Raw genomic sequence first — 14,887 nt, forward strand, 5'->3', positions numbered from 1 at the left:
CTACCCTGCAGTTCAGGGCCTCCCAGGACTACTGGGTGATGAGTGACACAAAGAGAATAGAAGCATTCTATTTTTTATGTCACTTTGGAGAGGCTTTATTTTATGCTACTTTCCCAAATTAGTTACAACTTTGGGACGCTCTCCATGGTTCCTCTTTCTTCTTTTCTTCCTTCCTTCCTCTCTGCTCTACTTCTCCACTCTTACCTTCAGAAAGAAAGTGTACTGTATTAAAGAGGGAAATGTATTAGTAATTACACTACTTAAGTTGCTTAATAGTTCAAGAAATAACCTTTATTGGGTTACAGTGTTTGTAGAGCTATAATAATGTAAAAATTTGTATGCTATGTTATTAGAAATATACTACATTAGTGCATTTGAGAGAATAAGGTCAGAAAGTCCCTGTATAGACACAGGTAGGGTAAGGAGGAGGTGCTCGTGGATGGCTGTTTACATTCCAGCTACTACTTCACCAGTAAAGTAAGGAAAGAACACAGTTGGCATTCAAGCAAATGGAGCAGAGGATTCAGCCCAAACTCTGTTACAGAGTCTCCACTTAGTTTAAGGATATTATAATGTCCTTATAGGATATATGTATATATAATATGGAGGATGTATAATACGCTATTTTAAAAGCATATGCAAATGAAGAAAAATGATAACTGGTCATCGAGCAATGGTGGACTAGCTCATTCTACCCTGGAGAAAAGTCTGATGGAATTTGTGGTGGTGGGGGGGTCAGGGTAGGGGATATTGAAAGGAGAGAAAGAAGGAGTGAGATTCTTTGGAGAAGGGTTAGGAGCCAAACTAGGAAGGCATATGTGGGGAGAGTTGAGCATGCTGCCTCTCTTCCCTTTGGTGGGACTGATCAGCCTGAATAAACCTGGTACGTTGCCTTCTCCGTCTCATCTCTTTGGATAAATGGAAAGCAACCATAGATGGAGGCTTTTCCTTGTGAATCTCTCATTTAGTGTTTCGTTTTGTTTTGTTTAATATTGGAGTATGGTTGATTTGCAGTGTTGTGTTGGTTTCGGTGTGCGGCAAGGTGATTTGGTTGTACATACATGTGTGTCTGTTCTTTTTCGGATTCTTTTCCCATGTAGGTTATTGGAGAGTATTAAGTGGAGTTCCCTGTGCTATGTAGTGTGTCCTTGTTGATTATCTATTTCATTCATTTAGTGTTTTTTTAGTATTGTTATAAAAGGAAAATAGTCTTTTCTTACTCTAGTTGAAAAGTAAAATATTGATAGAAAGAAGCATAAACAACGCCTAATCCCATCACCCTGAGTTAGTTACTGATAATATTTGGCATATGTGCACAATTGAGGTAATATATTAATAACTTTATACTATTTTTTCACCTACCTTTTTCATAAGCATTTTCCTAAGTCATTAAAACCTTTCATAAATATAATTTTGATTCCTATGAAATGTCCTATCATGTGAATGTACAAAAATATTTCCTTATTTTTATTTTGTGTAAAATAATTCAGAATAAACCTCTACAAAGCTGTTTTGTTTTCAAAGAATGGAAATTCATGTTTGTCCTAAAACATAACTAATAACATAAATCCACAAATAAATAAAGATCATGACACCAAAAAAACAAATAAATAAATAAAAAGGAGAGAAAAGAAAAGAAAAAGAAGTAGGTAGGGCTGAAAAGGTACTCAAGGAAAAAAATGGCTAAAAGCTTCCCACATTTGGCAAATATTTAAACCTACAAATACAAGAATCTGGGAAAATCTCTAACAGGACAAACCCAATGAAATCCACACCAACACACATCATAGTCAGATTTCTAAAAACTAAAGACAAAAAATCTTGAAAGCAATGAGGGAGGACTGACTCCTTACATACTTACATATAGGGGGGAAACTATTTAAATGACAGCAGGTTTCTTACCAAACACCAGAGGGGCCAAAAGGAAATGGCACAACATTTTGCAAGTGTGGAAAGCAAATCACTGTGAACCCGGAATCTTATATCCAGCAAAGATATCCCTCAGAAATGAATGGAAAATCAAAATCTTCTCAGATGAAGGAAAACTAAATTTGTCACCAGCAGATCTCTCCTAAAAGAATGGCTAAAGGAAGTTCTCTAAACAAAAAGTAAACAATAAAAGAAGGAATCATGGAGCATCAAGAAGGAAGAAAAAACATGGCAAGCAATTATGTGGGTAAATTCAATAGACTTTCCTTCTCCTCTTGAATTTTCTAAATTACGTCTATCAAAGAAAAAGTTATAACATTGTCTGATGTGGTTCTAAAAGGATGTAGAGGAAATATTTTAAACACTTATAAAAAGCAGAGGGTAAATAAGCAATTGACAAGCAACATGCTGAACACTACAGTTAAGGTGTGTATGGAGGGAGGGGCTCCAGAAAGATGGAGGAATGAAATCCTGCTGTTCCTGGTAGCTGTTAAAAGTCATTGACGTAATCATTTTGTAATATATACAGGTATCAAATCATCATGTCATACACCTTAAACTTATACAGTGTTATATGTCAATTATATCTCAATAAGCCTGAGGGCAAAAAAATAAGAAAGGAAGGAAGCTCCTAAGAACCAGAGAAGTATATGATAACACCCCATGTTTTGAGCACAGATGCTTTGCTAATTGCTTCATACACATTCTTTTATTGAAGCCTCCGGTGCTCTCAGGGTAAAGTGTTTGGCTTCATTTTACTGATAAACTAAGACTCAGAGAAGTCACTTGTCCAAGGTCAAACAGTTAATACGCAGCAGGGCTGCGATTCAAACCCAGGAGCATCTGACTCAAAAGTCCATAATCCTAACCCCTGTTTCCCATCTGGGTAAGTGTTGTACTATGTAGAATGTGTCTGTTCCCTTAGACCCCCACTTAACCATGACTGTTCAGAAGGAATGTGCATAGAAAGAAGTGCCGAGAAAGCCTGTCCCTGGAGACCCTCCAGACTCTCCCTGCCTCCAGGAGAAGAGCTGGGCCCAGAGAGAGCCTGTGGCGAGAGCCCCCCAACCCCCCCCCCCACATCCAGTCCCTCTTGACACCATCTCATGACTCTGGTGGAAGGGCTCAGACTCTGCCACCCACTCTGCCTCTGCCCCTCCTGCCCCTCCCACCCTTCCTGCAGGCTCGCTGCACCCTCGGCATGTTCACCGTGTACCCTGGGTTTGGCTCCATCTCTTCCGGAGGAATGCAGGTCGTGACCGTTGACTGTGTGGCTGACCCTGTGGGAAGATGTGAGGAATCTCTAGCGATTGATATCTCTGACCGAGACCCAAGAGACCAGCCCACTGGCATTCCTTACAGCCTGTTGGCCGAAGCCTGTCAGCCAGGTACTGGGCACTCAGATGGGACAGCATCCCTTAAAAGACCTTCCTTCCTCTGTAAGAACCCCCTCCCTTGCAGATGCCTAATAGACGTGGCTGGGCTTCTTCCTTTGGGACCTTAGATCTTCCTGTGGTGTCTTCAGCCATATTTTTCCTTATAGACTTACAGGGCATGCACACCTAGAAGGGGATGTGCAGCTTTAAACTCCTGGTCTTCCTGAGTTTGGTCTGGGATTCTCAGATGGATATTGTTACCTGGGAATGGTGGTGCAATGGGATATGGCACAGAACCCAGAAACACTGAATCCTGCTCATGGCCAGGCCACTCCCTGTAACATATGCACAGAGAACAGTGGTCAATGACTGAGTGTATTACAACTTTAACCCAGAAAGAGCTCAGATGAAGCACGGAGACAGCTCCTCTTGCTCTGGCTGTAGGTCCCCTGCAGCCTCTCACCAAAGTGGGCCAAATGCCTCCTCCCTTCCTCAGCTCACCCCGGATCTTATCCTCCTTACCATTGGGAAGAAAAGGTGGTTGAGACCAGCAAAAGCAGTCCAAAAGAGGAAGAGAAGACAGAATTTGTCCCATCCCTCACACCTTCTTGTGTGAATTCCCCTCTGTGATTGTCCTTTGCTGGAGTCTAAACCTCCAAATTAGGAATTGCAGAGAGCAGGAATCGAGCTCTCAGCCTTCATCTCACAGCCTTCCCTCCACTCCCCAGCTTTCGTGACCGACAACACCACCTTGATATTTGAGGAGCACCAAATCTGTAGCAGCGCCAACCTGTACAGCATCCTGCAGACCATAGAGAGCGGGGGACTGTTTGTGGAGGACGAGAACAAGTTCATCTTCTGCAATGTCCTGGTGGGCCATCAGGCCAAGGCTCGGTTCAAGATCTGCAACATGGGAAAGATCGCCTGTGACGTGAACATTGTGGTTAAGCCCGTCTCCAACAAGGTGAGTAGCCCCAGTGGCCCCGGCCCACCATGGTTGGCATAAAGCCAGGGCAAGAGCTCTTGGAAACCCCTGCTCTGGAGCCTGTATTGTGAATGGGGATTATCTGGCTCTCAGGCCCCCTGGAATTTATATGAGGGGGCATATGTTTATCCCAGTGGGCGTCTCCTCTGGGTACCTCTCTGATAAACTGGTTCACGCGACGGAGCAGTGCACTCCTCCATCAGACACTCACGTGTCTACGGGACAAAGCACTGTGGGGAGAGCCAAAGATCGGGTCATGAAGCCTGCTCAGGTGGCATGTTGGTGGCGAGGGAGATTTGGGGGGTGTCAGACTAGAAGTGTAAGGTGAAATGGTGAGCATTTATTGACCTCCTGCTGTATGTCGAGCACTGTGCTAAGTGATTTTCATTTATTATCTCATTTCATCCTCAGAAGTTTGTAGTATCAGATTTTGTATTATTATCCCCATTTTATAGTTGGGGAAATTGAGGCTCAGAAATGCTGAATTCTTCCCCTAGGTCCCAGAGCCTAGGGATATAAGGCTTGGTTTAAAGCCAAGCTTCATCTACATGCAAGGTAAATAATAAGTGTCCATCTCAGGGTCTTCCAGACCAAAACTGCCTTCCCTATCTAAGTCAGACCATACTGAGACCCTTTTCCCTCGCAGTGGAACAGAAAATTCAGGGTACCAAAAGAGAGGGCTAAGTCAGTGGATTTCACTCACCCGTAATTTCCAGTCGATGAACTGCAAACACTGCCTAGTGTCAGCTCAGCCACATCAGTTCTCTGCCCGAAGGTAGAATCTCGGCCCAGGTGGCCCTTGTGCCCCAGAGTTGGTCTTGTTCTCATGGCTGATGGCGGTAGGGAGATGGCCGAGAGGGCTGGTCTAGTCTAGAGCCAAAAGTAGTGTGCATTTCCGGGCGACTGTCACCGCAGACAGTTGAGAGACGGCTTGAGAGACTGTTATCACTTTCTGACCTTTCGGGGACAGGAAAGGGCAGCTTTCTCCCTATTCTGTTCTAAAAACATAAAAAGTGAGCAAGCCTGATTTCTAAACAAAGGTCGGTTTTTAACAGGGATTTGCAGGCATCGTGTTGTCATCTTCCTCCTTAATTTGCAGATTATTCCTTGGAAAGAGGAAAGAAACCTTATGCTCTCAGCTTAAGAACAAGAAGGAATAGTCAGTCTTGAATCCCACCTGCCTCCCGTGAGGATAAAAAATCCTTTTGAGGCCGTTCCAGGGGTCCCTACAGTCCCTACAGTCTTCCCCAAACACTGGCCTAAGACAGGAGCAGAGAAAGTGCTGCAGGAGCCAAAGCTCTTGGAGTTAGAAGGAGCAGAGACCCACTCAAGATGGCCCCAGCATAGCAAGGTTTGCTTCAGTGAATCCGAGACCTCACACGCAGGGCAGAACACAGCGTGTAGCCAGAGGTCTGTGGGACTGGAACTGTCACCCGAAATCCAGCTTTCAGAAGACCAGCCGTGGCTCCCCATCTGCCAGGAGCCACGGGTTTCTCACACATGGTGTCTCCACTGCTCCTTTCTCTAGTCTGGCTTCCACCTCAGCCCCACGTCAGCAGCCACCAGGGGTCTCTGGCATCTTAATCTATTTGTGTGGGGGTGTGGTGGTGGAGTGGCCAGGGGATCTGACTATCTGAGATATGGTTTAGTTCATCTGTTTGAGTCCAAGATCACAGGTCTGGCCGATTATTGCTCAGGGGCGGGTCCCTGAGTACCCAGGCCGCTCCTTCCAGAATCATGACTGTGCAAGCAGTGGGACATGCCTACTGCAGAGCTTAGAGGAGGGAGATGTCACAGCAGGGCTTGTAGAGGTGAGCAGCAAGCCTTGTGCAAATGCAAAGGGGCACACACCCCGATCCCTGCTTCCTCCCCGCCCCCATCCAGATCTTTGCCCGCATCACTGAGATCTTTGAAGTGGAACCCAACAAGATGTGTGTTGCCAGCCGCTCACATGCCTTTGCCACGGTGTCCTTCACCCCACAGACCATGCAGACCTACCAGTGTATCTTTGAGGCCACCTTGGACGGCTTGCCCAGGTACCAGCTCCCCAGCTCCCCCTCCTCCAGCAGGGCAGCAGGCCACACTCTCTGTGCAATGTCATTCCTGCCGTGCTAGGCTGACAGGCCTTGATCCTTCTGTTCCCTGCAGCAGCCTGGCCAAGAATCAAAGCCTCACGTTTGACATTGTTGGAGAGGGGAACCTCCCTCGAGTGACCGTTGTGCGGCCGATTCTCTACAACCAACATGGAAACCCCTTGCTCCTCTTTAAGAGGCTTCTGCTTGGTCATTCAGAGACGCTGCCTCTTGTCCTCAAGAACAGTGGCACCATCCCTGCCAAGGTACTGCTGGAGGGCGAAGCATGGGGTGAAAAGGGAGAATCATTTAGAAGCAAGACTTCTGACTTTGGGGTTTCTGCCATCCCTAACTCGTGAGGACTTCTTTGATGTTCCTCATACGTTAACCTGGGTAAAACATGGGACATTCAGAGGGGAATTAGGCGTGGTCTGATTACATAGTACACTGATACATGGTACACTGATAATTACTGTGCAAGGCAGTGAGCAATGATGATACACCAAGCTGAGTGGGTAGGATTATGGGTGTTCTGAGTGTCTTCCTTATTTTTTCACTTTTTTTCTGTAATGAACATTGCATTTGTAATAAGGAAAAAAGAAAGGAACTTCATCAGGGGTGAGAGATATAACATCAGAAGGGACTTTTGGTTCAGCAATTATGTTTTTATTTTACAAAAAAAAAAAAGAGTGATAAATTGTGTAAGTGTTATACAAAGAACTGTAGGACTTTTGAAAATAATCTACTCCCATCTAGGGGAATCCAGGAATATTTCACTATAAAATGACATTTGAGCTGGGCGTCGAAGGGTATAGCTGGGCTTCGTAAGTGGGCACTGTGGTGAGTGAAGCCTAGGCGGAGAAAGAAAACTGCAAAGACAAAGGCACAGAAGCAAAAAAAATATATATATATATAAGGTACAAATAGGAACTAGTAAGCACCAGCTTTGTGAGAGCATAGGGTATAGGTTGAAGAACAGTGAGAGATAAAAATAGAAGGGTAGAGTGAGGGGACAGTTTGTGGAGGGCTTTGGATTCTACCAGACATTATTACCATTGTTGTCGATGTGGTTAGGACCCATTTAGCTTCACCCAGAAGTTACCATTTTTATTGCTCTCCATTCCTGCATCTCCAACCTACCATCTGAGATCCTTTTTCTACCTACTGAAGAATACTCTTCAATATTTCCTTAATGCAAGTCCGCTAGTGGTGAATTCTCTCAGTTTTTATTTGAAAATCTCAATGTATCCTTTATTTTTAACGTAAATTTTGCTGGCTGTAGAACTCTGGGTTGGCAGTTGTTTTCTTTCAGCAAATGGGAGATATTATTCCAGTGTATTTTGGTTTCCATTGTTATGGCTGAGGTGTCAGCTTATAAGTCAAAAATGTTCCTCTAAGGCAGTCTTTTTCCCCTGGCTTTGTACCTTTGTATTTGTTTTCTGCAGTTTTACTATGATGTGTCTAGGTATGGATTTCTTTTAATTGATTTTTCTTGGAATTCACCAGGCTTCTGGACTCTGCAGTTGATGTTTTGAGTCAATTTTGGAAAATTCCTATATGTATTTTCAAATATTGTTTCTATTCCATTCTGTCTCGTCTCTCCTTGTGGGAAGCCACGTCAATGTATGGAAGGTCTTCTCATTATATCCTCTGTGTCTCACAACCTCACTATCTTTTCCATCCATTTTTCTCTGGGCTTCATTTTGCATGATTTCTTTTGTTCTGCCTTCAGGTCATTAACTCTCCCTTTGGCTATATCTAGTTTTCTATTAAACCTTCCATTCAGTTCTTAAGTTATTATATTTTTCAGTTCTAGAATTTTTATTAGATTCTTTTTCAAGTCTGCATAACCAGTTTCTATGATTTCTAGTTTCATGCCAAAATTGTCACTTTTATTTCTTGAACACAGTAATCACAGCCATTTTGCAGTCTATACCTGATAATTCCAAAATCTGAAGGCCCAGTGGGTCTAATTCTGATATCTGCTGCTTCTGTTCATTTTTGCCCATGTTGTCTTGTCTCCTCATGTGCCTGGTTATTTTTGATCATGTGTTGTATTATATTTGAAAAGTTAATCTAGAAATAATTAGGCTAAGGATGTATTTTTATTCAGAGGCAATTGCATTTGCTTCTGCCTAGCACTTGGGGGCACTAGAAATACAGGATCACCTTAAACTGGTTTTAGAGCTTGAGATTTTCTGTGTTAGACAGATAACTCTGAGCAGGATTGCTATCCTTGCGAGAGCTGCTTTATATCCAGCCTAACTTTTGTCTTACTGTGCAGACCTTTGGGGTCCTAGTCTAGAGCAAAGAAAACACTCCCACCCCTCACAGGACTTTTGCCCTCTTAACACCAAAAGACCGTCAGAAAAGCACAGTTCAGCCTCCCATCTGCCTCTTCCCGACTGGCAAATGACCCAGATCAAAAACAGCCCAGAAAGTTAGGCTGGCCTCTCTAGACATCCCAGATCTTGGTTCTGGTTACTCTTCATTATCTTCTTAGCTCTGTGATGCTTCTGAAATCGGGGGGGTGGGGGGATGGGGGGGCTGTTTGTTTGGGTTTTGTTTTGCATTTCTTTATTGTCTTGAGTCCATATTACCTAGTTTACCATTACCCTGCATGGTTTCCATTATTGTAGCTTTATAAAAGGTATTAGCACCCATTCCCTGTTTTTCTAATCTTAGCGAGTTTTTAACAGTCTCTCAGATGAACTTCAGACATCATTTTATAATGTTCCTCACAAAATCCTATCGGGATTCCTATGCATTATTTAGGAGGGAATTGCTACTTTTAGAGTATTTAGGCTCTCCACCAGGAACAACATGTAGGATTCCAGCCCATTTATTTACATCTTCTTGTATGTCGATATTTTTTCATATGATTCCTCTGTATAGTTTCTTATTAAGTTTATTTCTAAATATATATATTTTTATCTCAGAAGCTTCCTGTGTGGTGTCACTATTTCTTCCTTCTTCGCGCCTCATTTTTTATATTGTTCAATCTTATTCATGACAGTGCCAGCATTACTATCTTCTAAAAATGTCTGCTGGTTCCTCATACATAAAATATGATATATGGCTTTAGGTTTTTTTAATCACCTACATGGCTTCCAGTGGGCTATAAAGCATCCCTTTTCTACAGGTACGTCAGATGTCCACCTTGGTTTTCTTCTTATCAGCAGGACACTCTCAGGCAACTAATGTGTTAGTACCTAGTAGATACTGGTTTTTAGGAACTCACATTATTCAGGCCCTCACAGAATGACGACTATTCATTTCCATTTTACTAGTCTAGTGTATATTTCACAACTGCCTCTGTCAATAACAGAGGCCTTGGCAACCCCATTTTGACTGGGTAATCCCAAAGTCACCTATACTGTCTGGACCTCTGGTTCCTTATTTGAATAGCAAGGGCTGAGCTAAATTTTTGTTTGTCCTCTCCAGGCATAATATTTATTATATCTCTCTTAGTAAGAAACTCGAAAAAGTGGGCACTAGGCTCGATGATTTTTTTGGGTACTCCCCCAACAGCACAGTATCTCACTGCAGTTCAGAACTCATGAGCAGCCTGTAAGCTTAACACTCAATCTTATTTCCCTTATGCCAGTTGCATGTTGACCTGCAGGACCAACTAGGAGTCTTCTCCCTGAAGGGGAAGCCGTCCACCTCCTACATCTACATAATAGAGGAAAACAAACCACAAGCAAAATGTAAGTAGGGCAAGTATATCTTCTAGAGAGCAATGGGTCCCAGTAGCTCTTTTGTTAGAGGACTAACGTATACCCAGCCAGAGTCAGATGCCCAGTCTCGTCACCAATGGCCTCTCTAGGCGAGGCTCATTCCCACATGAGGGCTGCTATCCCTTGAGTCCAGGTCTTTATGGATACATCTTCCTTTAATCTGGTTCTAGATCATGTCTCTCTCTTCTCGTTGCAGCAAAGAAGGCTCACACAGCCTCCCTGGTTGTTCCTCCTGGAGACACAGCTGAATTTGATGTTGTTTTCCACTCCCAGAAGGTTGGGAGAATGGCAGGCAACATCCACTTGTCAGTGATCAACAACCGGTACGAGGAGACAGTCATCCACATGGTGGGAGAGGGGTACGAGGATGACATCACCTTGGACAACATCCACGGGCTGGTGGCTTCCTCCAGCCAGGAGGCCTCAGATATCTCTGAGATCATCGAGGAAAACATGATGGAAGACTTCGTGGCAGGTGAGAGAAGCAGCAGTGAGGTGTTGACACCTGTTGGCTTGTGGTTCATTTTAAATAAGAATGAAATTTAAATAACAGGTTGGCTAGCTTCCTGGGAATTTAGGACTGAATCTCCTCTTTGTTACCGTATGCTCCCTCATGCCTGACTCAGTCACTGCATTCATCCACGTGTTCCCTCAAAGAACAGTTGTGGAGCATCAGTGTGCATGTGCCTGGAGTTCCAAAGAGTAATTAATGAGAGAGTCTGTCCCTTAGGGAGCTTATTCTTTGAGCTCAAATTCCCATTTAGCTAATAAGAGAAATTCAAGTTCCAGATTAGCTGAAAAGTGAATACATGTCTCTCTGTAGTTTTCCCTGTCTGTATCTTTTAGCTGGCTTGCATTGGCATCCTCTGTTTCATCCGTATCATGTACCCTAGACATTCTAAGAGAAATGGCGGGCTGGTTTAATTAGAGAAGGTGTAGGTTTGTGCCACCTCTAGAAGACCGTTCTCCGCAGCCTCACTACTCAATGCGCTGTCTGAGAACCTACAGCATCAGCATCACCTGGGAGTTGCTAGAAATGCAAATTTCACACGCCTCCCCAGCACCTCAGACCTACTGAATCAGAATTTGCGTTTAACAAGATCCCCAGGTGACCTGTGTGAACATTAGAGCTTAAGACATGCTGCTCTGCAGTTTATCAAGCACTGCGGCTTCATTTGGTTGATGATATTCTCTGGGTAGGAGAATATTTACCTCTTCATTATTATCAAAACGCATTTGCTAAACACCCTAATTGTGTGGCTGACTGCTATGAAGTGAGTTATAAACACAGTCTCACAGTTTCTCTAGGAGCTTAATTATAGTCCTGGAGTGTAGCCCTAGGCAGTCCGTACAACATGGGTTAAAATCAGTGCTCCTCATGTATCTGGTGTTTTACCTCTGTTTGTAGCTACAGGGTGGCATCTTTCTTATCAGGGGTCAAGCAGGAGCCAGCAGTGAACCCAAGTTCAGAAATCAGATTTCATACTTACAATAGAGTTACCAGATTTAGAAAGTCAGAACACAGCAGTCCCCATTTTTTTAGTGTATTTGTGTCCCAAAATTTTGCATGGGACATACTTATACTAAAAATTACTCATCATTTACTTGTAATTCAAATTTAATGGGGGCTTGTGTATTCTGTGTGGCAATTCCAGCCCTTAATAGTACTGTTTCACCAAACAAATGGAGTTGGCAGGCGGGCAGTGGGGAGCTATGTTTTCCTTTGTACAAATGGAGGTGAGGGCCAGAGTGGGTGGGTGGGTGGGTGGGTGGATGGATGGGTGGATAAGTAGACTATAGGAGAGAAAGCTTGCTGGCGAAGGACTCCAGGCGTTTCCAGTGTAACCATCCAAGGAAGGTGGGGTTGCATGAGGGTGAGGCACAATGTCTTTTAGGACCTGCCTCCGTGGGGAAGTGAGCCTGCAGAGGAGGCAAGAGGGGACTCACTGCCCCCTGCTTCTGTCCCTTAGCTGCTCTGGTGAACCACATCCAGTTTGGGGACTGCCACATTGGAAACAGCTATAACGTGAGCTTCACAATCACTAATCACAGCCAAGTGAATGTGATACGGTTCGAATGGCCCCTTTTAGCCACAGTTTCTTTCTCCCCACAGGTAAGTGAAAACCAGTCCTTGTTTTCTGCACTCCCTTAGGCCTGAGCCAACCCCAGTTTGATTGTCGGCCCATTCCCACAGATACATAGGATGGGATGGATGCATCCCTCACTCCGACCTGGTACCGGAAATGTCCCCTCTGGCCTAAGAGCAGAGAATCAGGTCACCAAGACTGATGTTGAGGAATTCCATGGAGACCTCCATGGATGAAGACAGGTCCCAGTCTTCCCATCCCCACGTGTAGACCTGTGTCCCCCATGGTGTGTGTTCTTTGGAGCATTTTTCCTGCAAAAGTGGTTCACCAAAAGCTAAAACGGGGGTGGTGGGTTTTGTGGACAACAGAGATTTAGAAAATGTTACATCTTTCTCCTACAGATTCTAGATGCCCTTCAGCATATTAAAACCTAGTCAACTTTGTTTTACCTGGAATTTTCTAACCCCTTCTTTGAGTGTCTCACAGCACACATTTTATGATTTGCTAACCAAAGCTCGACCTCGAACAAGGCCTAGGACCACGTGGCAGCAGAGCCTCACCTCTGGCCAGCACTTGTTTTTCATAGACAGCTCACTTCTGAGTTCCCTGGACACCGGATGTATCCATGGCCTCTTGCTCTGTTTCAGCCACTGAGTTTGTTCAAGCACAGAACTCTAGGGGGTTGGAGCGAGGAGGGTTGGGGACCCTACTTTGTCACCTGTAAATTAGGGTGCTCTCAGGAAGAAGTGTTTTGCTTCCTGGAGAGATATGAAGTGATAGTCAAAGAAGGTAGAGATAAGCTTGTTATGGTCCATTTACACACCCACGGGCACACACTCGGGTATACACCCACGTGTGTACACACACACACACACACACACACACACACACACACACACACACATAGTTGTAGCCTTGGGAAGTATTAAACTTTCTTCTCCCTTCACTTCCCAGAGGAGGAGGGGTTTCTTATCTATTAGAAACATGAAAGGACTCTCTATATAGGACTATATATAGTATGTATTTGGTATGTGTATGTGCATTTATGCATGTTCAATCACAAATGATTTTATTCCACAAACCAAATTGGATTTCCCATATATCTGGAACACTTCAGCAAATCTCAGCCTTTTTGGTCTCAGGACTCCTTAATACTCTTAAACATTACTGAGGACCCTCAAAGAGCTTTTGTTTATGTGGGTTATGTCTATCAATATTTACATTAGAAGTTAAAACTGAGAATCTTTAACAACATGTATTTGTTCATTTAAAATATAATAACAAACCCATTACATGTTAATATAAATACCATATTTTTATGAAAACGGCTTTATTTTCCAAAACAAAATTGTGCGAGAAGAGTAGCAATGTTCTACATTTTTACAAGTCCCTTTAATATCTGGCCTAGTAGAAGAGAGCTGGATTCTCATATTTGCTTCTGCATTCAATCTGATGCAATATCATATGTCATGTAACCTCTAGGAAGCTCCATTGTATACTCACGAGAAAATGAGAATGAAAAAGTCAAATGTCATCTTAGTATTATGATGAAAATAGTTTTGACCTTGTGAACTCCTGAAAAGACCTCGGGGCCCCCAAGGGTCACTAGATCACACTCTGAGAACTGCTAAGGTACTGTGTACATCTGTCCATAATTTGTATAGGTCATATGGTTGAGAAGTACAGGTGGTTAAGAGTGTGGTACCTGGAGCCATACTGCCTGGGTCTGAATCCAGATCTTCTAACATTAATGGTATGACCTTGAGCAAGTTACAAGTTTCCTTGTCTATCAAATAGGGGTGGTAGCTGTACATCCCATAGGGCTGTCGTGGGGGTTAGTAGAATTTTGTGAAGGTTTAGTATAGTGCCTGAAGCATGTAACAGTTTGGTAAATATTAGCTGCTCTTTTTTTTTTTTTTGCGGTACGCGTGCCTCTCACTGTTGTGGCCTCTCCCATTGCGGAGCACAGGCTCTGGCCACACAGACTCAGCGGCCATGGCTCACAGGCCCAGCCGCTCCGCAGCACGTGGGATCTTCCCGGACTGGGGCATGAACCCACGTCCCCTGCATCGGCAGGCGGACTCTCAACCACTGCGCCACCAGGGAAGCCCAGCTGCTCTTGTTCTTATGATTAAATTTCTATCTAAGAACCTCTTGTACCTCTTTAAGATGGTCTACCTATACGGGCTTGAATGATGCATTATTTTTTGCCAAGACTTTTGACCCTGCCCCTAGAGTGGCACCATGAGGCATCAAGAGTCCTCAGGATTGAACTCCCCAAAATACTAACGCAAGGCTCTTCCCCAGCTGGGCCACCTCCACCCTGGCTGTGCCAAGGACATAGCGGTGACCATGAAGTCAGACGTGCCCATCAACCTGAAGAAGATGGGGATCGAGTGCAAGCTCTCCAAGATCATGTTTCAGCTCCCTGCAGACCAGGTCCCCGACTGGGACGACCGCATGCGCATGGTCAAGTGGGTGGATGTGCTCAGAAACACGCCCGGGACTTTCACTACAAAACAAAAAGTGAGTAGGGACACCAAGCCCCAGTCTGGCCAGGCCTGCCATGCTTGGATGCCTTCTGCCCTCAAGCTCAGTGTCTCATAATTTCCTTCTTTCATGGAAGAAGGAAATGGTCCCTGTTCCACCTGACCTGGGTTTCCAAAGCGGTGAACTGAACTTCCAAGCAAGCCACCTG

The 14,887-nt window shown here is 44.2% G+C and overlaps 1 protein-coding gene across 2 annotated transcripts in view; it reads left to right on the forward strand.

Annotated features, from left to right (window-relative positions):
* The window catches only part of HYDIN (HYDIN axonemal central pair apparatus protein), a 354,255-nt gene that overhangs the window by 297,363 nt on the left and 42,005 nt on the right, over window positions 1-14,887 (forward strand). For both annotated transcript variants that reach the window (XM_060129934.1, XM_060129933.1), the window contains 8 exons: window positions 3,113-3,317; window positions 4,034-4,269; window positions 6,175-6,326; window positions 6,439-6,628; window positions 9,970-10,072; window positions 10,299-10,577; window positions 12,073-12,215; window positions 14,497-14,715. In XM_060129934.1, coding sequence (XP_059985917.1) covers window positions 3,113-3,317; window positions 4,034-4,269; window positions 6,175-6,326; window positions 6,439-6,628; window positions 9,970-10,072; window positions 10,299-10,577; window positions 12,073-12,215; window positions 14,497-14,715 — 1,527 coding nt within the window. The remainder of the gene's footprint in view (window positions 1-3,112; window positions 3,318-4,033; window positions 4,270-6,174; window positions 6,327-6,438; window positions 6,629-9,969; window positions 10,073-10,298; window positions 10,578-12,072; window positions 12,216-14,496; window positions 14,716-14,887) is intronic.

This window comes from Lagenorhynchus albirostris, chromosome 19, assembly GCF_949774975.1.
Source record: "Lagenorhynchus albirostris chromosome 19, mLagAlb1.1, whole genome shotgun sequence".
In the NCBI taxonomy this organism is placed as follows: Eukaryota; Metazoa; Chordata; class Mammalia; order Artiodactyla; family Delphinidae; genus Lagenorhynchus; species Lagenorhynchus albirostris.